The sequence below is a fragment of the Ceratotherium simum genome, chromosome 1 (genome assembly GCF_057802395.1).
Source record: "Ceratotherium simum simum isolate JZ-2026a chromosome 1, ASM5780239v1, whole genome shotgun sequence".
Lineage (NCBI taxonomy): Eukaryota > Metazoa > Chordata > Mammalia > Perissodactyla > Rhinocerotidae > Ceratotherium > Ceratotherium simum.
In genome coordinates, this window is record NC_141900.1 from 6,479,586 (window position 1) to 6,504,560 (window position 24,975).

Below are 24,975 nucleotides of genomic sequence, written 5' to 3' on the forward strand. Positions count from 1 at the left end.
GCCCCGCGCCCCGGTCGAGTCCCGCTCCCGTCCCGCTCCGTGTTCCGGAGCAGCGAGCCCGGCGAGAGCCCGGACGTGCACGCGGGGCAGGGGGGCTGCGGAGCCGGTCGAGCTAGGACCCGCAGTGTGCGCAACCCCAAAGTTTGTGGAGCGCCGGACGGCGGACGCGCGCTCGGGCCACCGCTGCTCCGGGCGGCCGCAGGTGGCGAGGCGCTGGCCCGCGGGGGCGCGGCGCGGAGGGGCTCAGGTGCGCGGCCCGTGGGCGGCGCTGTGCGCGCGGGGCAGCTGCCGGCCGGGAGCGCGAAAGCCGGGTCGGAGCCGGCGGGGGGTGGGGAGTGTGGCAGAGAAATGGGGAACAATGCGAGTGAGCAACTTCAGGAAGTCATTGTGAAAGAAAGCTGGGAAGAGCTCGGCGGCCAAGTTAGCAGGGCACTCTAACAAGTGCCTGCGCGGCCCGCGCCCGGGGCGGCGACTGTGGCGACAGTGCCTGGGTCCCCGCGGAGCGCAGCCGAGCCGGGCGGGACGCTTGGCCTCGGCGAGGCGGCCGACCCGGGCGAGCCCGGCAGGGCAGTGGGAAACCCGGCTTCGAGGTTGCTCTTCGCACCCGAGGATCAATCTTGGCCCCCAAAGTGCGACGCACAAATCCACGTGAGTGTTTTCAAATTGAATTTCAGTAGGAAAACTTGGAGAAGCTGGTGGATTTAAAAAGAGTGAGAAAGAGAAGGAAAGAAAGAAAAGACAAAGCAGTAAGATTTGTAATTCCTGGTTTCGCTCAGATTCGTCTGTCTCTCTGGGAACAGCGTGAGCGTTGACTTTTGTCAAAGCTTTCGCCACTGTATGCTGTGACCGCAGGTGCAGGACCAGGCTGGCGGTGGGGCACTTCTGAGGCGCCCCGCTGTCACCGTGAGGAGGACGGTCTAGCTCCGTTCTATTTAAGTTGATATATACTTGTATAGTGAGATCACGGAAGTCAGCTTTTATAGTCATTCATAAAGAGCTTTGTTTTCTTATTTTTGAGATGAGAGCTTTTTGCTTATCCTGTAGAACAATTAGATCGTGTCTGAACTTGCTTTCTGCAAAATAGGAATTATGCCGGTTTGAAAAGTTAGTAGTACTTTTGCTGACTGCAATTTTGGCTGTCAGGTTACGAATCCCCTCGGTAATAAGGCATCAGGTTACTTGCGACTGTTTTTGAAATGTGTTTTAAAAATTTGTCAGGGATCCTTGGTGATTTATCAGGGATCCTTGGTGATTCCTCAGGAATCTTGTGAGGGTGTGATTATTTTTCTTCTAAGTTGGAGGCACGGAGTATGGCATCTAGAGAGTGAAAAGTGTGATGATTCAATAGGGTCTGATCAGGCACAGTCTTCAACAGCAGTTTCCCTTCTCTCTCTCTGGCTAGAGCCCGCCCAGAGTGAGTCTCAAGGCAGTGTGCTTCGCTCAGGTTGCACACTCATAATTTCCCACCCTGCTCCCGACAGTGTATTTCACCTTTGAGGTAACTAGTTTTAAACTTGGAGAGACAAACTGGTGTTGAAGAAATGTCTCCTTACTAGTCAAATCAACTTCTGTTAGAAGAGAAAAATTTATGGAAGTTGAAAATATTTAATATGCATAATATTTAAACTTTCATGGAAATTTAAATGATTTAAGGATTGGTTCACTTTGGTTATGAGTTGAGAGGAGAGAGAAACCTACAGGAAATGGTCTGAGCCCCTTGAATTTATTTCTTTGTTTGAAGATGTTTGATGAAGTTAGTTGGACTCATCTTTTATATGGGATTTTAAAAGTAAGAATTTAAGTATTATTTATATTAAATATATCAGAATTGTTTCAGTGACAAATCAGATTGTGTGGTACATGGCTTAAAATTTAAACAGTGACAAATATGTGACAAGAATATTACCTGCTTACTCCATAGAATGCTTATGGAGTAAGCATACTCCGTAAGCATACTGCATATTCTATGCTTAGTCCATAGAATATGCAGGACGTGTGAAAAAATAACAAGTACACACAGATGTAAATAATGATGTCACATTTTAAAATCCTATATGATTCTGGTTTGATATAATGTATCTGATTTCAAAACTTCCCATGAACATACATGTTTATATCTTTTTTATGTGGAAAAAAATGTCCTTCCCGGTCTTGAAGTCCACCAGAGCTGATGACCAAAACATTTTATTAAGTTAAATGGTCATGTTTCCCTCCCCTTTTGTTTCATGGGGATAGTTGAAGGCAGGAGTTTTAGAAGCTCCCTCATGCTTGTTTGTTTAATTCATCAGTATTTTAATTAAAGTGCCACATCTTGGAAAACCACCTGTCCTGCACAATTCAGGAGCATCAGCCCATCCCCCTGGTCTCGTAGGAGGAGCCCACGGGTCTGTCAGTAAAAGTGCCTGTGTCATGTTTGACCCTTTTGAGAAGTTGGTTCCCAGTCTCCTGAGAGAATGTAAAGTGTGGCTGTCCTTGAAGCCATTTATTTCCTCTGTTGAAAATTTAAGATTGTAGCGAATTTCCTGGCTGGGAGGTCTGAAGCCCAGCAGTGCTGCTGGCCACTGCGTCTTCCTCACTTGACTAGAGACGTAGGGTTTGAGGATGGTGGTTCTTTGCTTTGGGGATTTTTTCTCCTTGATTTGGATTTGTGTGTTTCATGTTTGGTTAATGTAATAGCATATTGTCAATATAGATGTCAAACTTTTGAAATTTGAGAGAACACTATGTGTATATGTGCTGTCTACTATGTGTCCTGCTATGAAACGCCCCCACCCCACACACGCACGCATTATATATATACTTCAAGCTTGCGTGTATTAATAGATAGAGGAAATAAAGAATTCTATGCGTGTGCTCACACACACAGAGCGTGTACACCGTGTAGAGAGAGATGCATGGGGACAAGGTGGGAAAGAGTTTTAACATTAGGCAGACCCAACCTGGGTAATAAAGCCCTTCCTTTCTGGTTTTGTTTATTTTTTACCTTTTACTAAAACAAGATGTACTTTCCTATTTATAATGATGAGTTTAGGCATAAGTGATGTTAGTACTTTGGGTGTCTGCCTAATACTGTATGTGCGTGCAGTGTACTGCAGTTAACCCAGAATTTGTCAAGGATAACAACATTTAGTGGCATTTTTCCCCTCCTCAAATCTGTGTAATTATGAAATAATTTCACTGTGACATAAGTATTTGTTTTTGTTGGCTTATTCTAACAGAGATTCATGTCAGTGGGTCCAGCTCACAGAGAGCAAACCAAGACCCTCTTGGGTTCTCTGGCAACCCTTGCTGTTTCTAAGATGATAAGCATTTTCGGGCACCGTGACTCCTTCTAGCCGCGAGCTGCTGCACCTGCTGCCCTGCCCATTAACGTTACTCCCTGTCCGGTGCTGGTACGTTCATATTTGCAGAGCCCTCAGACATGTGTGTGTAATGATTCCATTGCATAGGAGCAAATAGAACACGTAAAAGCCACAAGAAGCCCATCCTTTGAGGCTGACAAGAGGAGAACCATTGATCCAGTTTACGCCTTGAGACAGATCATTCTGTTTTGTTTAAAGCAAGTACATGTACATGTGCCATCTAGATCTTAGGAAGATTGAGTTTCGGAGCGTTGGCATTATACACACATGCCTTGAAGGTTCAGACGAGGAGGGAGTTGGGAAAGGGGTTCGTCAGGGACTTCAGCACCCAAACCAGACTATAGCAATAGCAACAAAACTGTTTTTATCATGGTGTCGACTAAAAGCTCGCACTGGTTTCTCCACGTAGACCTGTGGCGTTCCTGTTGTGCTTTGAAGTTTAATCTATGACTTCACACCTCACGTTATCTTTCTGCATCTCCTGTAATATATGTTCACGTCCTTCCATTTTCAGCGTCCTTGCTTCAATGGGTTGTGTGTGGCGTAGTTTTTAAGTGCTTGATGATATTCTAACAAATGTTATGAAACATTAAGAGTGAAGTGCTGTGTTATTACCCGTGAAACACAGCAAACAAGAGAAGCTTTGAAGGAAGTTTCTAAGTGGAGGAGTGGGCAGGGCCTGCTCTGCTGCACCGTGTGTCGCTGGGGGTCACTCCTGAGAAGGGTCTGAAGGGAAAGCAGCTGAAGTCTACACTGCAAGCAGGGCCCTGCTCAGTTCAGTTGACTTTTTCCTTCTTCTATTTTACTCTGATAAGTAGGTGGATGCCATGGGTGCCTTCAGTGACCTGCCTGGTGATTAACTGTTAAAAATGGTGAACACCCAGAGTCCCCAGCGTGGGGGCCACTGTCTTCCCCGTCACAGGCCTGGCCCTATTTCCCTTCTCCCATGGCCCTTTCTGCCTTTGGGGAACTCACAATTCCTGTTGACTAAAAGAGCTCCCTCTTCCACCACAAGCCTGTCAAATCAGACGTCCTAATAATCTCTGAACCCACTTTGGTCAGGACAGGAAGCACGGGCTCCCTTCCTGCCTGTGTTTTCCTGAGAGAAAACTATCTTCCCTCCTTTTTTGCATATTTGGCAAATGGTTCCACCTTTCTCTCCGCCCCAGTGGAGTGTGAAGGCGGTGGCGGAGGAGACAGACCCGCCACCCGGGCAGCAGGGTCCCTCCCAGGTGGCTGAGTCGAGAGGACTCTGGGCGGGCGGCCCAGGGTCCGAAGACCCCAATCCTCAAAGGCAGGATTTGTGTGGGAAAGGCAGCACCCCTTTGGTCTCTGGGAGGCACAGGCTCACTGGTGAGTGCCACACGGTTTCTTTGCTGTGCTTGCGTAGATGGGAATAGCCAGTGTGCCCTCTCTTCCCGGTGGCATGGTGTCTTGGCAGCAGGGCGGCCTGCGCCCCAGCACCTGCCCCACACCCCTCCTGGCCGACTGTCTCAGGGTGATGGAGAGCATCATTATGCTTCATTTGCACTCTCTGCTTTCGGGTTGTCCCACGCTCCACCTCCTGATAGCTCATGGCGCGAGGCCATGGCTTAACGAATGGCTGAAAATGGGGCCTAATTAGTGGGAAAGTGCCTTCTTCATATTTTCTCATCCAAGTGTGCAATGATTCATTTTTCTTCAGCAATCAGCTCACTGCTGAAGGAAATCTGACTCTCTTCCTGCCATTTTCGCGCCAAAAGTTAGCTATAATGGAGATACAGTTGATGCAGAGCTTCTAGGGTATGGTGAGAATGTGGAGGGGGACCCAACATCGTTCCTTCATCCTTCCTCCCCTCCCTCCCTCCCTCCCCTCCTTCTTTCCTTCCTTCCCTCCCTCCTTTCTTCTCTTCTTCTTCTCCTTCTCCTCCTTCTCCTTCTCTCTCCGTCTTCCTTCTTTCTTTCATGTGTGGGGTTTTTAAGAGCCGATTGAAACAACTAAGAGCTGAGCTGCATAAAGTATTTTTTAATGGCCTTATACATACTGAAATTGATTTTTATGCTCCATTTTTAAGATCATATACTAAAATCACATTCTAAAGCATTTTCTGTTAGTTTGAAACTGTTTAAAATTGAACAATATGGTTTGGATTAGAGTCCTTTTCTAAAGCTAGGAATTCTACTATGAATATTGATTCATTGGTTTTTGGTAATTTTTTGTTGGTAAATCAGATTTTCACTGGCAAACTTTGAGCAAATGAAATAGCACATAAGATACCTCTGTAGACCTAATGGGAAAAATGTTTAATTTAGAATCTTTAGGAGAAATGAAAATGAGGAATTGATCTTTTATAAGCTTACTGCTGAAGCACTCTGAAGTGTCCTCCAGTGCTTTTAATGGAAACGAGAGAGCCAGCGACCCCCTAGTGCAAACCCCACTTTTAACCTGAAAAAGTGACCTTTTCCTTTCATTTGTGCTGAGTTTTGTGTAGGGCAGAAAATTAAAGTGATATTCAAAGAGATCCACAGTGAAAACATTGATAAATTGTATATCCTACTTCATTAAATTAAAATCATAGTGCTAATTATCTCAGGTTGTTAGAGATAAGGCAATTAATTACCATTTAAAAATGGTTTGGAAATTTCTAGTGCTTTTCTACATGTGTTTTCTTGCTTCTGTCTGGAGTTGTATATGTTTCCCTGAATTTAAAGAATTTTCAGTTTAATTTAGAGTAGAGGAGGCTTTTATCAAGGAAATGTAATTTGCTAAAAAAAAAAACCACTTAAAACATTGAAAATAAATAATTTAAACTTATTTAAGGGCTGCAGAAAAATCTGACTATAATGTTTAAAGTGAATTTTCCCGTAATTTGCTCTCTGATGGACATGGGCATTTTGTCCCCGATTATAAATAAAGACATGCCGTTTTGTAGCCCTAAAATGAGGAAGTTGTAAGCTTCTGTGAGGCTCAACTGATGACACCCCCTCCCCCTTGGTTTGCATGAGGACATTGTAGGCTAAAGGTTGTGGGTTACAGAATGGGCTCCAAGCACTCCGGGTTGGGCCTGATAGTCACTGGGATGTTGTATCCATACGGACCTGTTACCTGTTCTGTGGTGTTTGACATTTTATCTTCAGGATCCTTCGAGGTTTGGGTTACAAGACAGCCAGTGCTGAGCTCTCTGTCCTTCATAGAATGAAATGGAAATCTGGAAATTTTTTTGCTAATTTGATCCAACTAAAGAGCCAATTCAAAATGTCAAGTGATATTCTTTTCTGTAATTATTTGGTTTATTGCCCATAGCAATCCTTTTTACCAATAATTGATACATTTATTCTTCCCTCTACCCTTGTCAGACACAGCTGAATTTGGCTTCAGCTGAGCCATTTGAAGTTGGGGTGAACAAGGTGAATTTCCAAAGTACTAAAGCTGCCAAGAGATTAAGCTATGATTTAAGGAAACCGATTTTTTAATCCATATTTGGTACACTGTGCACACAGTTTAAAAATGTGAACGTAGATGATTTTTTAATAGTTTTTATGAAAAGTTACCTCATTTTAATTGACTATAGTTTTCTGAGTGTTGTAAACAGAACTGAGCTCAGAATCAAGTCCTTCAGGGAGAATTTCCCGTTAGCCTGGAAACTGTGTGGTCTTAATACGGAGAGTCAGAGTCATCAGGATGTCTGCACCCTCCTCTCTGGAGCTAGGACCAAATATTCCATATTACACGTTGAGCCAAAGCAGCCTTGTTTATTGCAGGGAGTAAGAGGTAAGTAGATATCTGGGTACCAATGAATCCCATGATGTCTTTGCTCTAGAACATGTTTTCTCTCCGTGTTTGTATCTAGATTTGTAGATCTTGTCTCCCCAACAGCTAGACAGTAGATTTATCTAAATAAAATGAAAAAAAGTTACAGTACCTAAGACAGTGTCCTCAGTGGGCAAATCAACAATGGCTTTTCAGTTATTGTTAATAAATATATACGTATAAATATATACGTATGGATTTGTAAACAACTGGACATGCCTGTGAAGATTTGCATAATTTTACTCCTTGGATCTAAATAAAATACAGCTTTCGCCAAAGAATCTCACGCAAGCCCTTCTTTAACTACAAGTCCAGTGGCCTTGTAGAAACCTCATTATTACAGGTGCATTTTTTGTAATGATATGGGTATACAAGTGGATTTTTCTACTAGGTACAGTTTTAATTGTGACTTTTCACATGTCCACAGGAAATGATCTACTGGTATCTTAAGATAAATTTGCTGCGAAGAAGGCAAGATAAGATGCTGTATTCTTTGTGACAGCATATTGCCTTGCTGAATGAAGAACTTAGTTAATATTGTAACTTTGTATTTATCTATTTTTTTAAAAAATGAAAAAAAAATTGAAAAGCATAGAAACACAAAAACTGATCCTGAGGTCCTCTGTCTCTTCATTTTTTAATAATAAATGACAAGATATCAGCACTTTGGGGAATATCTGTGCAAGTCATTATTTTGAGGCAGTTTCTACCTTTTTCTAAGATATAGGTCTCATTTTTATTGCACCTCGTTTTGTTGCACAGTTGCTGGCCATGCATGAAGTCTTCTAAAATCGGGAAGAAAGTAGAAGAAATTGATTCTAAATTTAGATTTCCTTACTTAAGTGATGAAGTGTAAAAAGCCATTTATATTTAAGGAAGCTACTTAGGAACTGGCCTCTGATGATGGTCAAAATCAGGAAAAGTCCTATAAAAGCGTATGTAAATTTTGAGCGTGTGTGCCACCAGCATGGTGTGAATAAACAGGAGTTACTGTTAGTAGTTTGGGAAGCAGTGGTTTTGTGGTGCAGCAGGTCTTCGGGAGGAAGGCCCCTCTTTCTCTGTGAGAGATGCACGTGTGACAGAGCACAGATATAGCAGGTGTGCAAGGCCGGGACATTCCTGGGCCCCTGAAATCCAGCCCTGGACCTGTTGTGAGAGCAGGTGTGTGAGCACAGAGAACTGTCTCCAGCTCCATTTTCTCTAGTATTTTAAAATTTTTAGTACAGTATCTCGCATTTTTTTATACTTCACTTTGAGAAAGGTGGCTCCATTCTGGCATTTAAAAATATTCTCGTGGTTCTTTTCCTTCTGTATTAAATACCTCTTTCCTAAGAAGGTTTTCAAACAGCAGCGTTTCTGGCTGTATTTTGAAAAGGCTTCCTCAGTTCCCTCTGACCCTTCTTCTTTTGCATATCAGTTCCTGCCCCTAGAAAAAATATGAGGACAGAATTGCACATCTGAGCTAATTTGCCCTCACAAAGCAGGTTCACTGGAGAACCAACTGCAGGAGGAGTTCTCTGTGGCTCAGATAAATATGGGGGGGTGGGAGAGTGAAAGCCAAATTGGATTCCCTGCTGTCCTGTTTAAAGCTTATTTTTCTTTGTTATTTGTACCAGCAATACTCTGTGGAATAATCATGAAAACGTGTAGATTGGCAGCTAATTTTTGAAAACTGAAAAGAATTAGAAATGAAATGAGTGCTCCGAAGTTTTCATGTTCTCCCGACCTGTTTTGTCAAGTTGTTAGGAAAACCTATAAGATCCGTCTGACTAGACACAAAGACCGTGCAGATTGCCTCAGCTTTCTCTTGGAACATTTCTTTTTTTAAGATACAGTGTAATTCGCAGCGATATGATAGATTTGCAAAAATAAAATCTACCAGTGTGAAGATGAAAGAACTTTCTCTAGCAGGAATAATGGGTTTTATTAAAAAGGTCTGAGACCTCAGGCATTTTAAATAGATTATGGGTTTGGCCCACGTTCCCCCTTCTTACCCGCCCCCTTCAAAATAAGCGTCATTGAGTATATAAGGAAAAAACACCAAATGTAACGCTGGTGCAGCCGCATTCATCGGGGAGGAAAAAAGCCAATAGCATACGTTTGACCAAATAGCCAGAATTTAGCTATCTTGTAGAAGTGTTGTGATACAGTTTGCCCTAATTGCAGAGTATTACAAAGAGCATGCTTATTTTCTGTTAAGATCCAGGTAACATCCATTCCTTGTCTGTTATACATTTGAAATTTGGGGCCACTGCACTGGGGTGTGAAGTTCTAACAGGCAGGAGTGGTACTCCAGTGGTCATGGGTTCACCTCTCAGCTCTGTTGTCTCTCAGATATGTGGCCTTGGGCAGGCTACTTCTTTCTTAGCCTCGGTTTTCTCATCTATAAAATGGAAATAATAATACAGATTATGTGTAATAATAATACAGTTTAACTGTGAGGGTTAAAGATACACATTTAGCAAATGGGTATTGAATACTAGATCTACCTTGGACACTGTACCAGGCACTCAAATAAGATGGTGGACAAAGTGGACGACATTCATGGTTCTTTGAGGCTTACCAATTAAATGCCAGGTGCGTAGTAGGTTGCTTCAATAAAGCTAACTAATACCAGCATCCTGTCCTGTACCATCTTTTTCTGACATATATAAAATACTCAAGAAATGTTATAAAATATTACTGGACAGAAAATTCACCATACACAATAAGGCGAGAGGAAGGCATTTGTTAGAAAAAAAAAAAGATAGTGGACATTGTTTAAACCTCAGAGAACTAACGTTTTGTAAAGCTTGTAGAAATGCTCTGTGCTCCCAGTGAGTGGACTAATTTTGAGTGAACCTTAGTAGTTCGTTACAGCAAGTTTGGCTTGCTATGTACTATGCTTATGTTGTTAATAGCCATTAATTTGGGCAGCTTGAAAAGTAATCAAGTTGTGGTTCTTGACAAGCAGCTGGCTTTGAATTTTGACTTCATGAATCTAGACTCACCTTTTCAGAATTATGGAAAAGCCTGGGTATTTCAGAGCAAGTACTGTGAAGAGAGTTTCATCATAGAGACAGAGAGGGCACATGGGGAGGCTAAGGAAGGTCTGAGGACCGCCACCCAGCCCTTCCCACCGACAGTGGCCCTTGAAAGCTCTGGTGGCTCTCGCCGAGCTGTTCCTTGAGCCACTTGCTCACTGGCAGGTGGAAATGAGGACACTCCTGGAGCCTTGCCTGGACTCCTTGCTCAGAAGCCACAACTGCCCAGGGCTCTTGGATGTTTCTCCCCAGGAGACAGCCAAGTTCCAGTCTTGTGTGGGTGTGGAAGGAGGAAAGGAAAGCAAGGCCAGAGAGAGTGTTCCAAAAAGTCCACTGTCCCCAAGGAAAGCTCCGAAGGGTCAGCGTAGGCAGTAAGTCCACGTTTGTCTGGCCTGGCCGCTGGAGGAACGTTCTCACAGGCAGGAGTGGCCTGTTTTGGTATGCTCTGGACCTGCTCTGTTCCTGTTTCTCAGTTCTTGATCCTCAACATACCCTGTTCTCTGAAGTCATTGATATGCCAACTTCATTGAACTGAAACTAGGAAAGTCCTGTTTGATCAGAAGAAGGAGAGAGAGACATAGAGAGAGAGACAGAGAGAGAGAGACAGAGAGAGAGAGGGAAGGAGGGAGGTGTGGGGAGGGAGAGATAAAGGAGATAGAAGGAAAGACAGAGAGAGCCTTTAGACTTCCAGATCAGTGACCAGTCCAGAGTAGGAGAGGAGGGTGAGTCGTGATTATGACAACAGGCTATGTCCTCCTAGAGGGACGGCCATCGACAGCCTGTCACGTTGCCCTTCACTTATCTCTACATCTATTTCCCCTTGTGCAAGATTCAGAACTGCTCGCTCCAAAGAAACAATAAAAGCATTCATGGTTATAAGAACTGCACAGGTGACAGTTATTTACTGATATTGGTGACTTTCTACGATCAACATGTTGAGCTCTGGCCTAAAATTGTTTGGGTTTCCCATGCAAAATAGAAAATCACACTTTGTTTCTGTGAAATAATTATTCCCTGCAGTGTCTCCCTTTACAGGCTTACTGATCTTGGTTTTCGTTTAGGTGAAGGTTTGCAAAAACAAGTTATTAATTTGCTTGTGTGATGAACTCCTCTTACTAATTATAAACTCCTTTATAGCTGAGACCATCTCAAGCCTGAATTCCATTGTCTACTTGACACTGGACGCTGCTTCCACATGGGAGAAGAGGGCTGTCTGAAAATACAGAGCGTGGCCGTGCGTGTATTAAACGGGGGTAGGGTGGTATTTCACTGCCCCTTTTGAGACCCCCCCAGGGCTGCCTGGTCTTGGAGAGGGTGGAATTTCCTCTCCCTCAGTTTCCCATTGTTGCATTATTCCTTTGGTCTTTGCCTAAAAGCAAAGTCACTTTTACAAAAATGTCACTACTTTTTTATCCGAAAAGATGCAGATTCGGAGTTTGGGGAAGTTTGAGGGAGCTTGTCAAGTCACCCCCAGTGTGACATCAGACCAGAATTCCCAGGGCCCAGCGCAGACTGGAAACACGGGTCCTGTTCCTAAATTATTAAGAATGTCGAAACAGTGGTGACAACCAAAGATTAGTCCAAGCAAGTCCTCTGTGCACGGCCCCCAGCCACTGCACTGGCCGCACCCCCTGCGGCGGCCCTGATGTCAGAGTGGGGTTTTGAGAGTGTGTATGAAAATCTATCTAAGTGAGCTGATTACCTAACAAAGTTCTGGGGCGGGGGGGGTAGTGGTTATAGACATTTAGTGAAAATGGAAACAGGCCAGTTGACACAAATCCAGAGTCCTCTGGCTCGGTGTGGTCGGCTCCGTAACACACCCGCTGTCCTGAGTGTGCAGATGGCTGCTGAGGCAGGGCTGGTTCCAGGAAGGAGCCCTCACCCTTGCTCCCTCGGGACACGGAGACAGACGCGCTTGTATCTGTGAGATGACTGCCCAGGGCAAGGGCTTTCCCACCGATCCACCGATCGGAGCCTGCTCTGGGCACTAGCCACGGGCCTGGGCAGTTTTCTGCTTTGTGAGGCGTTCTCACCTCTCCCTGCCTGAACAGACTGGGGACTCGGTGCTGATCTATTCTGCCCCTGACGGCAAACCCAGAGGGTACCCCGGCGGCATGCAGGAAGGATGCCTTCTCCGGTAGTGCTTGGGTGGGGAGTCATCAGCTGGCCTTAGGAAACAGTATTTTTCCTTTTAATTGGAAATAACTTGAGTATACAAGAGGGTATTGGTTAAATCAGTTCCTACAACTGAGTAGCGCATAGCCATTAAAACACGGGTATTGATGTATATTTGTAAAATAAAAAGATATTTGTAATATTAAATGAAAAAATATTTTACAACAGTATATTTGGAATATGTTTAGTAGTGTATTTTTTTAAAAAGCTCTGTGTGTGTACACACACTCAAACACACACCCACACCCACATGGAAAAAATTTGGTAGTCCTAAGTGGTGAAAATTGTGGACATTTTCTTACCTTTATAAAAAAGTTGTAAAAATGTATCACTTGTGTATCGTAAAGCTCAAAGTCAACATTATAAAATTTTTGTGTTAAGAGTAGTACTTGTTGCAACAAGATTGGAGCTCTGTTATGTGTCTCAGCAATCAATACGGGAGACTTTTAGGACCGATTTGTGATATATCACAATAAAATACTGTGCTCGTCTTCAGAAAACTGAATCTCGTATTAATGCTGCACAGTGAATACCAAGATTTTTCTCATTTGAATCTGTCTTATTTCTTTTTTTGTGTGTGAGGAAGATCAGCCCTGAGCTACCATCTGATGCCAATCCTCCTCTTTTTGCTGAGGAAGACTGGCCCTTGGCTAACATCCGTGCCCATCTTCCTCTACTTTATATGGGACGCCGCCACAGCATGGCTTGACAAGCAGTGCATCGGTGCGTGTCCAGGAACCAAACCTGCGAACCCTGGGCCGCCAAAGCGGAGTGCGCGCACTTAACCGCTGCGCCACCAGGCTGGCCCCGAATCTGTCTTATTTCTTTATGATGGTTTTGACAGTTTCAGAAGAATCATAGATTTTTGCCTTTTTTACACTAAAAGTGTGTGAGACTTTGGACACATTGCATTTTGGTGACACGGGTGCTGGTTTGGTGTTAGCCTCTGGGGCTGGTGTGTCTGGCTTTGGCTTGCTTGTGGACCTTCAGTCTTGGGGCTGAAGCACATGTGGGCCGTGGGGCCTTTTTCCCTTTTGTGGTCACCTGCTTACCCCAAGCCACACACTAGCCTTGGAAATTTATGTCACAACTCAGACTAGTTCAGTGGCTTTCAGAAATAGATGAAAACCCCTACTATCCAGAAAAAGTGAGTGATGGTCATTCATGTCTTCATGACTGAAATTGAAACTATGTATTCCATATGTACCATAAAAGCTATTATATATATATATGTATATATGGCCTCTGCCCACAGTTTTCAGCCTAACTGGAGGGGGTAAGGTCCATCCATCAGTGTCCAGGTCTTTGCTGAAAACAGGCCTCACAGCTCAGATCCACACATCTGAACCAAAAAGACTGAGGTGCCCCCCCCAGAAAAAAGTGACCTGATTTAGATTCAACAAATAGACTCAGTTTGCTGGTCAGAGAAGGATCTCTTCTGAAGGCTGTCCAACAGAGCATAAATGAGCAGACTTTGTTCAGGCCACAGATTTCTCATCCATGGAGCTCCCAGATGTCATCTCCCGGGGCACCTGGGACTTCCAAGGTGTAGGCCAGGACCCGCAGTGCGAACACACATACCCCTTCCTTCTGCCCATCTGACTTGGGGCCTCTCCATGGTGTTCGTGGTGGCTGGCAGTGCAGTGTGCAGGCCGTTCACTGTCGCCACCCAAGGGCAGCTCTTCCCAATTGGTTTTCTCTTTTTAAACCAATCTGCAGAGCCCACCATCTGTCAGCAAAACAAGAAGGTTTGGGTGCTCTCTCAGCCTTGTTTTGCTGCCATCATGAGCTTCACTTCTCCTGCATAAGAGTGCTGGCAAAGTCTGCAAGGGCCTTGAACGAGTGGGGGACAGAGACGGAAGCACCCGTGTTGCCCATCTGCCAGGCTGGAGCTGTATTCATTATTGATGGAGGGAGTGCGGTAGCTGCTCAGATATGCAGCCCTGCCTGGGTAAATGAGACATTCTTCAGCAAATTGCTTCGTTTTTTGATTGCTGATTGTACGCGTGTCACCAAGCTGACTCAAGGTTCATCGATGCATGCTCAGTAAATTAGAAAGAACATAACTATGGATCAGCCAAGAGAATGAATTCTGTGCCTACAATGACCCAGGGCCATTTAATTTTCTGCTTAATTTTGTTGCAGTCAGTTTGCATTTTGGGTTATTATGCAGTAGGAAATTAACAATAAATAACAAATTTGGTCCTCCTGTGCTTGTAATGATATTTTTATAAATCTTTGTAATGCTGTTTTTAAAAGGATCAAGGTCTGTGCCAGTCTGATACTCCAGCAAGTATGTGAGGAGGAAAATGCATTATTCTTGGTAGATAACCTTGTTGTTAAATACATAGGGCTTCTCTCTCTCTCTCTCTCTCATATCTTATTAGTACTTTGCTTTAAACTAAAATCCCTCCCTCTCTTTCTCAGATAACCTGAGGACAATGGACGCTGATGAGGGTCAAGACATGTCCCAAGTTTCAGGTGAGACCTGTGAGACACCTTTACGGGGGAGTCCGTGAGGACTGCTCCACTGGGGGCTAGAAGTCAAGGTGCTCCTTGTGTTCCTGGGGGAGGCAGAAGGGCTGTTCTGCAAAAGGAAATACCAAGATGGAATTTGTATCGATGGTTAATGTCAACTCTTAGAGGTTATTCCAATTTGAGAACCTGAACAGAAAAATGTCCAAGATAAAATTATTTTTACTGTTAAATCTTGAGAGCAACTTGGAAAGGATTCAATATATGTTGGTACTCGTGGGGAGAAAATGACTGATTGATCTGCTCTAGACCCCAAACACATGCCAATGATGGGTTTAGAAGAGAGAGAAAAAGAGGAAGGGAAAGAGGGAGAGAGAGAGAGAGCAAGACAAAGAAGGAGAGAGAGGGAGGGAAAGAGGGAGAGGGAGAAAGAGAAGGGGAGAGAAGGAGAGACAGAGGGAGGGAGAGACGGGAAGGGAGAAAGAAAAAGAGAAGGAGAAAGAGAGAGAAGGAGAGGGAGAGAGAGAGGGAGGGAGAGAAGGAGAAAGTAGTTTGAAAAACATAGTTGGGGGCACAGTTCAGAATATTTGTTAAGTGTGCGAAGAGCGTTACTCCCCTTCACCATGTTATTCAAGCCGTATTGGACATAGCTTTTCTCATCATAGGAGACCCAGGAAGTAGACAGTAAGTATCAGGAGATGAGCCTAAGGGTGATCACAGACTGTCCCAATGGGTGATGCTGAGGAGGATGAACCACCAGCTAGTGTGGCAAAGCCTGCACAGCTCCCATATTCATAGGGGTAGGAAGCCCACCTTCTGTCTGACCATGGACCCAGAGGTGACAGCAGCAGTAGCAGCCTCCATGGGCTTTGGGTTTTCCATACTTTATCTTTTAGAGCCTCACAGGCTCAAGGTCAATCCCAGGCTGGCCTCAATGCAAAAATGGCCTGTCATTGTCCTCTGGGCTTGGCCCTCCTGCCCCAACTTGTTTACAAGTGTTTATTGAATTCTGCATCTCTGTCGGAGTCAGTCCTCATGACGAAGACCCAGAGCAAGTGAGTGGCTGCTGCCCTGCTTGGTGGCTGCTCACTGGAACTGTGCAGGAGAGGAGATGCAAGTCCCATCCAACTGGAGGCAGACGTGCTGCATATCACACATGTCGTCCTCCTGCTCTGTGCCAGTTACCCCTGCCATTTAGAAAGTTGGGACTTAAACTCTCCAGGCTGTAAAGAACAAGCCAAAGGCTAGCTTTTCCACTGTTACACTTAAGCCCTTCATGTACAGTTGGTGGAAGTGAAAATTGGTCCTCAAGGTTGGCACATCTATATAAACTAAAACTGTACTGAATGAGTTGACCATAGAGATACCCTTTCACGAGTGTGCAGAGTATTCAAGCAGATGCTCACAGCAGCATTGGTGCTAATAATTGAAAACTATGGTACATCCACGCACTTGTTCATTCAGCTCTTAAAAATGAGGATGATATAAGGGGCCGGCCCGGTGGTGTAGTAGTTCAGTTCACGCACTCCACTTCGGCGGTCTGGGGTTCTCAGGTTCGGATCCCGGGCGCAGACCTAGGCACCACTTATCAAGCCATGCTATGGCAGGCATCCCACATAGAAAGTAGAGGAAGATGAGCACAGGTGTTAGCTCAGGGCCAATTTTCCTCAGCAAAAAGAGGAGGATTGGCAACAGATGTTAGCTCAGGGCTAATCTTCCTCACCCCCCACCCCCCAAAAAAAGAGGATGATGTAAATATACTAGTAAGGAAAGATGTCCAAGATATATGTGAAAGTGACAAAAGAATGTTTCGGGATGGTCTGCAAAGTGTGATCCCATCGGTGAAAATGAAAACAAATTATGCACATACTCACACACTTTCTACATGCATATAAACTTAGGAAAATTCTGGGGTGATATTTATCAACCTGGACTTCCTCTCGGAAGCTTAGTGATAGAAAGAAGGGATGGATTAGGGAGGAAGGGGAGGGAAACCTTTGCTTTTCATTTTCTTCCTTTCAGCACTATTTGAATTTATTTTCCTTAAGCACATACTTTGTTTCTTAAACAGAAGTACAACAACACAACAACAAAAATACTGTTTAAGTGAAAAAAAAAATGTTGGCTCTTTGAAGCCTCTCATTTGGCTTGACTGGGGTTGGGTCACTGCTGGCCTGAAGAAGCCTGCTCTGAAGGAGACGTGTGGCCCTTCCCCAGGAAGCAGGTCCCATCCCCTGGGACCGTGGTTGGAGGTGATCAGTGTCAAAGCACCAGATGTTGAAAATTCCAAATGCAAAAAGAGACCCTTCCAGGAGACCACCAGCCTGGTGGTGTAGTGGTTATGTGTGCGTGCTCTGCTGTGGCGGCCCTGGGTTCGCAGGCTCGGATCCCGGGCGTGCACCGACGCACCACTTGTCAACCTGTGTTGTGGCAGCGTCCCATATAAAGTAGAGGAAAATGGGCACAGATGTTAGCTCAGGGCCAATCTTCCTCAGTAAAAAGAGGAGGATTGGCAACAGATGTTAGCTCAGGGCTAGTTTTCCTCACAAGAAAAAAAAAAGAGAGAGAGAGAGAAACCCTTCTACTGTTTCTCCTTGTTGCTTGTGGTTTTCCTTGTTACCTTGGGTAGCTTCCAAATAGGCATTTTGCATGAGGTGTTTGAAGAATAGGAGACCCCTTGGATCAGTTTGGAATCTACGCTCTGATGTCCCAGAGCCAAAGCTAAAAGCCCTAGCTGAGGCAGCATCTCTGTAATGTTTCATATGAGGAAAGCTGGTCAATAATCTGATCTCATATCTTGGTAACAAAAATAACAAAAGCCTCATTTTCTTCTCATCTTTTTCTTGCCCTTAACATTATGCTAGATACTCCACTTGTTCTGGATGCTGGCTTTTCAAAGGGGAGGGTAGCTGGGGGTGGAGACAAGAATGAAGGGAGGCCACATGACACAAGACTGCCTGAACAAGGAAACTCTTCTTTGTTTGAAAAGATTTAAGGTTTGGTCTGAAATTTAGTTTGTATACACTTAGTGAAGGAAACACTACTTCTGAAACATGACTAGTAGTTTGGGTTTCTGTTAAACTTGAAGCATTCTAAGCAGTGATTAGAACATCTGAAGAGTTGTGCCATTTTCACTAGAGATTTGAAGAATGCTTTTCTACTTCCTGTTGCTTCTCCAGTTAACACCTAATCACATCCCTTTTTCCTTTTCATTTCTAAGATTGAGGGAAGTGGCAGTTAGTTATGGAATAAGGATGTACGTTTAGCCAAACAGGAGTTGACATTCTTGATATGAAATCTGAGGAATATGCTACTAAATCATCCTCTTTTCCCATAAAATTGTTCAGTGCTGTCCACAGGAAAGAAAAAAATAGATTTTTCTAAGTTGAACCCTCTGAAATTGCCACTTTCATATGTAAAGAATGTTCCAGTATCAGCAATTTCATAGGGGTCAACCTGATAGATGTGAAATATTCACTTGAAAAACAGAGAAATACCCAATATCGTCCCTTTTTTTTGCAAACCACCTGGTTCTTTCTTCCTTGGGATTTATCCTAAATGTCGACTGAGCCCTGGTGAATAGTGTCTTTAGGGTAGCAGACACTCAGTAAATTTTACTGACTTGCATCCACTGGTTTTGGACAATAGTATTGAAAGCTGTTCTTTCCTTTTGGGCACATCTCATTCATTCTTTTGGTAAGGTTTTTTTTTCTTTCTCTCCTTCTTTGGCAGTCTTTCCAAAATACTTTTCACGCATGTGTGTTATTTTTTGTTTAGGTTGCCAAAGGAAGAGTCAGCCTGTGGGAAGAGAGAGGGATATGGGAGTTGAGAGACCTATATCAGCCTCCCATCTCTGCCCCCAGCTGTGGGACCTGAGATAGTTTTCTATGCCTCCTGGGCCACTGTAATGTCATCTGCAAAATGAGAGACTTGAGCCAGTTGACCTTTAAGGATCCTCAGACCCGAAAGCTACATTGGATGTTTTCTTAATGGTATTTATAATATTTGTGGGAACATGGAAACAAGAAATATGCACTGTAGACATGCATAATCTGCTTAGGGAAATGAAGCTCATCTATATTGACGTATCAATGGAAATATTTTCTCTCTAGTTAATCATAGTAAATCACATTGATTAAATGCTTTATATTTACCAAACATTGCCCTAAGAATTTTTCTCATTTCAACTTTACAAGCACCCAATGAAGAAGATACACGTACCATCCTCAATTTGCAGGGAGCTGAGACTCAGAGAATTTCAGTAACTGACCAGAAGTCCCATAGGGATCCAGACATGGCACTGGGATGCGAGCCCAATTTGGACCCTGGATGCAAGCTTCTCCACCGTTCTATAGAGCTGAGATTCTATATTCTGAGTTTTTATTTACCCCCATGAATTATGTTCACCTGGGTAATTGTGTATAATAAAAACTCATGCTTTAGGAAGATAAGGAATCACAGAAGTTTGCTGGGTGAATTATAATCTACCTGAGAAATTATTTACTTTCTGTTGATAAGCTAATTGTACAATTTTCTCATCTAATTTGCCCAAAAAACTTCTCATAGGTAATGCTTTATTTGAAACATAGGCAGTAGGTAAATGAAATGTAAATTGGTAAGAAGTTTCTTTCACTTTTCTAAAAAAGTGAAAATGTATTGCACCTCCCAAATTGTTCTTTTTAAATACTGGATTTCTGGCTGTCTGCATTTCTGTGTGTTGCTTGTCGTGGTACATGAATTTACGGAAAATATGGACACTTAGTGCTACACATCCCATATGTTTCGACAGTGTGTTACAGTTTACAAAGTAATCTCATGAGCTTATTTAGCATATTAGCATTCACACACATTATTGTTATTTTATCTTCACAACAATCCTGTGAGCTAGACCAAAATCATGGTTTTTAGCCTCATTTTACCATTGAGGAAAGAGTCTTACAGAGGCAACTTATTCCTCATTTCTGTCAGTCTTATAATTGGTCAAAGCAGAACTATATCCCAGGTCAACTGACTTCTAGTCACAGTGTGTTAATATTTGGGGTGTGTTGATTTACTAATTTTATTTTTTTTTATCTTTTATAATCTTTCTATAGTTTTGCATTTTAAATGGTTAACTGGGCAAATTTGTTTAAAATCAACACATAAAAATATTTTTGCCTAACATGAAGGTTTTCACGAAGTGGTAAATGTTCATCATGGAAATATCTCCAGCGCTGGAAGAATCCAGGGGTCACTGAGTACAAGGCTCATGTGAGCAATTAATGTCTCAGCAGCCACTGCTCCAACGTTGGGGGCTTTTAGGCAAATCAGATGACCTCTTAAAAACTATCACTGAGTGAAGGCGAGGAAAGGTTGAATTAAAGCAGAGCTCTTGGAGGGCACATGAATATATATCTAACTCTCTCTCTTCTAGTTCGACTTTCTACTAGATGCCACTGCACATGCCAAGGCTGATTTTTTATTCTCTTCTCCCCGTGTGTTTCTTCCGCATAAGGAGCTCCTGTTGATCAGTCTGACCCACGACATTTTAGAATCGTGATCCCTACTGTTTTCATCATTCCTTTTTCTCCCCTAGGTAGAAAACAATAAAAGTACTGAGATACAAGACGAGGGACACTAGAGAGGTGGCACTTAGTTCAAGTCAGGAGCCAGACCACACTGATAGAATTCTGAAGAAGCATGTCTATTATTATAGGCATCCTCAACAATTTGTAGTTGGTCTTGTTCCCTAATAAACAGGTCAGTTAAATTTTAAAAAAGTAATCAGGAGTTATTTGGGTGTATTTTAGCATGAACTGAGCAGAGAGATGGTATTCCCTCATCAGATAAGTCCTGATTCTTTGTGATCCTCCCTTGGTTTCAGTGTGCCCTGATGTCTAAATTGGTCCCACACCATCATGGAGTACTCCAAAGTTATCACAGGGAGATCATAATAAGAAAATATGTTCATAAAGTTTAATTTCTCAACCTCCCACCCCATAATAATGACAGCTGGTTAATCCCCAAGACATGCGTGCACACGGCCACACTCTATGCACATTTCATCACTGGATCAGTTTGTTAGGCCAAGGGTCTCTGCTGTCAATTCTGTGGAGGTTCTTCAGGGGGTCTTCGAGAAGACTGGGGGCTGGGTCTCTGATCTTCTAGCCTCTCCACCCTGCAGTGTCCCCACTTTACACAGAAGACTGGTTTTATCTGTTGAAGTTCTGTGTAAGATTATTCTTACAAAAAAAAGAAAAAAAAAAGACTCCTCTGACCATCTCCCTGAAGTCCTTGAAGTTTGAAAACCATCATTCTAGGCAGTCATGAGAAAAAAAGAGTTGTCAGTGGTTCATAGACTCCCTGCATTCTCCTATTCAGAGATTTTCCCCATTTATGCAACAGGAGAAAACTAACAACGGGGAGACATTTAGCTGTTGTTACTTTTAAAGTCTTCTACTTAGGGCAATGAAAATATTCCTGGTGTAACGTACATTTACAAGGCTTTAGTGTAACATGAGCACTTCAGTCAATTTCTCTCTGGCCTTTTGTTTTTCCTCGGGAAATTCTTATAATCCTGCCCCATCTTTAACTCTTCATCTTGCGTTGACTATCCAAATATACCCAATGATATTCTTTCCGAAAATATGCCAATTGTGGTAATTACCACTAAGCTGGAAGATAAATTTCCAGCCCCGCCAACAAACATGCAGTCCCAGCCTGCCGATTTTCTGTTAACCTCCCTTTAGGATCTTAATCCCAGCTGGTCTTCCGCAGCCGCTCTGAAGGCTTATTTGCATCAATTTAGGACCTCACCAGCTGTTTCTTGCGTGTGGTTTATGTCGTCCCCTAACTCAATTTCAAGTTACATCTAGAAGGTTAGAAGATACAGGGGTTTCAGTTTCAAAGGAAAAAGAGCATTTTCTACCAGTTATGGCTTCCCAGTGTTGGATTCCTGGGAGGGGGAGTGACTTCCCTATTGCTGGACCCTCTGGAGAAACTTAATTCTAATTTAGTCAAAATAGATATAGGCATCCTGTAGAACTGTATTTCGTTTGGTAGATCCTACTTTGTGAAGTATAAGCAACTTTTGTAGTTGTGTGGATTATATTTTGTTTTTATATTTCAAAGATAAGAATTCATGTTGGCAGACTCGCTGTGCATGTGAGGAGGGAATCATGCTCCTGGGAGGCGTGGGGGTCCCTGTTCATTCTCCTTCCAAGCTTCCTGTCCCCAGCAAGTTGAATCAAGTTAGGCAGCCACCAAAATATTCCCTGAGCCTTGAAAAGAAAGTGAACAGACCCAGAATGTGTAGTTCTGAGCAGAGGGCCCAGTCTGATGACCTTAAAACAAACTAATATGAAAGTGTGGGGAAGCAGGCTTATAGGAGGGTAAGCTGGAACAACTTTATAGGCGAAAATTTTGGCATAACACATGAAGAGCCTTAAAAATGTAGATGCCTTTTGACCTAGGCATAAAACTTCTGGAGATTTATACTATGGTGATTATTAAGAACATGTGCAAAAACTGACTATTAGGATGTTCACTACAGTGTTGTTTAATAATAAAAAAGATTGAAAACAATGTAAGTTTAAAAGTGGAAAAAGGATTTAAATAAATCCTAGTATACCCATGCAATGGAGTATTACCCACAGACATTGTAAATAAAGTTGTGAAAGTATGGTCACTGGCATGGAAAAGCATTCATGAGAATATCTAAAAACTAGTTTATTTTGATAAAGAAAATATATCACCATATGTTATCTATGATATACAAATATATATATGTGTGTGTACACATTCACACACCCACGCATACACCATCATTTTACTAGTGATAATCTCAAGGGGATTTTGATCTTTTTTCGTTTTGCACATCTATGTTCTCTCATTTTTTGGTGTGGTAATGGGATTATTTTATAAAAAGGAAAGTAGATTTTAATCCCCGCAGAGAAGCATTAGCTCAATCCAGTAACTGCCTCCTCATGCTGTCCTCTCAAGCCAAGCAAAGGTGAGGCCCAGGCACTTGGGGCCTCCCTGCTGGTCCATCCATGGTGACCATGCCCCCAGAAACTCAAGCTCCTACTTGTCTCCTCAGGAAAGGAAAGCCCTCCAGTAAGTGACACTCCAGATGATGGTGATGAACCCATGCCTGTCCCTGAAGACCTTTCCACCACGTCTGGAGGCCAGCAGAACTCCAAGAGTGAGAGAGGAGTGGGTGAGTTGGGTCATCCCGGCATCCTGTTAGCAGGCTGTTGCATGCTCTATTCCTATAAAACCTTTTCCCTTTGTATTCTTCCAGAGACGGTGATTAGAGGACATGAGTCATTTTATCTGTTGTGTCCCCTCAGCCACCGCGTTAAGGAAATACAGAATAAAGCTGAGCAGGATGGGGCCCTCTTGTATGAAGGAGGCTAGACACTCACAGCTCAACTTGGCCGTGAGACCCACGTGCAGAGCAAAATGGCAGAGTTGAGAAGTACCCCTGCCATGGGGGGCATGTTACTAGCATTGTCCTCTGTCCTCAGTGTGCTTCAGGAATATCCAATTTTATGGATTGTGGATAGTGAAAATTATACATTTTATGTATTATGGCAATAGGACTGTTTATTTTTAGAGCTTTGGATTAGAAGGAGCCAAATATGGCCATTTTATGTCATCCCTTTCATCTCTATTTCTTAAATGTCAAATTTAACTGAAAATAGAAAATTTGATAGAAATTTCTAAATGTTAAAAGTAATCTAGATGATCTCAGTTAGCATATATTTACATACCTTTTCCATGAAGAGGTGAGTATGGAAGTATCATCAATCTCTCCCCTGATTAACTTACATATGCTACAGTTCATCTTTAGGAAACCTAACCCACCCTGTTTATTATAAGAAAACAGAGGGCCAGAGATGTTCAGTGAATTAACCAACGTCAAATAGCAGAGTTCAGAATTAGACTCAACTTCTGACTCAAAGACTAGTTTTTACTCCATTATACCATGTTCTCATGAGATAATAAGTCAACAGTTCCTTGGAATACCTATTTTCTTGTTCTTTTTAAAGAAAAAACCATGATATTGAGAGCCACTTATTTGCACAAAAGAATGGCATGAAGGGTACACAGGTCAAAATGAGGTAGAATGGATCACATGTAGATCAGCTGCATAAGCTCCTGCAGGCAAAGAGGGCAACATATGTGAAGCTCTCAGGGTTATGAAAATCACACAGCTGTCTTTCTATAGGACATCCTGATGTAATAACTAAGAAACATATTGTATATGTTTACGTGTGTCTTAGGAGCCAAGTAGATTTTTGATATAATGGTTCTTTTGCTTAAATTTAGCTATACAATTAATTGTACAAACAGACAAGGATAGTGGCTAAAGCCATTTGATGTAGATGAACCAAGAAAACAAATTTGTGAATTCTTTCTCCCTATTAGAATATGCCTACTATCTGTGGGAGAGCGGATGGGAAAAGAAGCATTTGTGGATCTTCCGCTCTCTTCTGCACACATCATTTCAGGGTTTCCCAAAGCTGAGACACAGAAGAGCATACTGTACTGTAATTGATGCATTTACTTTCAAGATTGTCTTCTGTTTATTGCAAGTTATACTGGTTTATCATACACCGTACTGCTACAAAGGTTCTTTTAAAAACACATTTACATAAATTAAAAAGTTAAATTTAAATAAAAACATTAGGCCAGTGATGGTGCATGTATATGATAAAGATTTGCAGAGGTGGCATATGAATGGCTAATGTTGGGGCGACCATGCATTGTCTCATTTCTTTAGTCCCTGAAGCAACCAGTGAGATGGGTACTGTTCTCTGCACTTTGCATATTAATGAATAGATGCTCATAATTTACCCAGGACACAGAAAGAGGGGCTCAGGGACCAAGAGCAGAAGAAATTGTACAGAAACATATCCACTAACCATTTCAATGAACCGAGAGCCCAGACATCAGAGTTAGGACACTTGGGGACATTACGGAGAAACCGGGGAGCTCTCCCTGAAATCCCCACAGCTGCCCTGCAGCCTGTGAGCCATAGTCGCCATGGGCATCCTTTAGAGAACTGAAAGTCAGGCTGATTCCTGGAGAGTAGAGAACAGTGCACAGTTCACTTGGTATAGGTAAATAAACCATTGTTATAAACGCCTTCACAATCTTCTAAATA

At 43.0% G+C, this 24,975-nt stretch overlaps 1 protein-coding gene across 3 annotated transcripts in view; it reads left to right on the forward strand.

The window, feature by feature from the left end:
• Positions 1–519: 519 nt before the first annotated feature.
• Positions 520–24,975, forward strand: part of IKZF1 (IKAROS family zinc finger 1) — a 96,294-nt gene continuing 71,838 nt past the window's right edge. For 2 of the 3 annotated variants that reach the window (XM_014793656.2, XM_087432074.1), the window contains exons 1-3: positions 520–648; positions 14,778–14,831; positions 22,903–23,022. In XM_014793656.2, coding sequence (XP_014649142.1) covers positions 14,792–14,831; positions 22,903–23,022 — 160 coding nt within the window. In that variant the 5' untranslated portion in view covers positions 520–648; positions 14,778–14,791. Of the gene's footprint in view, positions 649–4,555; positions 4,716–14,777; positions 14,832–22,902; positions 23,023–24,975 lie in introns of those variants that run through there. The other variant, XM_004438355.3, reaches the window with a different exon arrangement.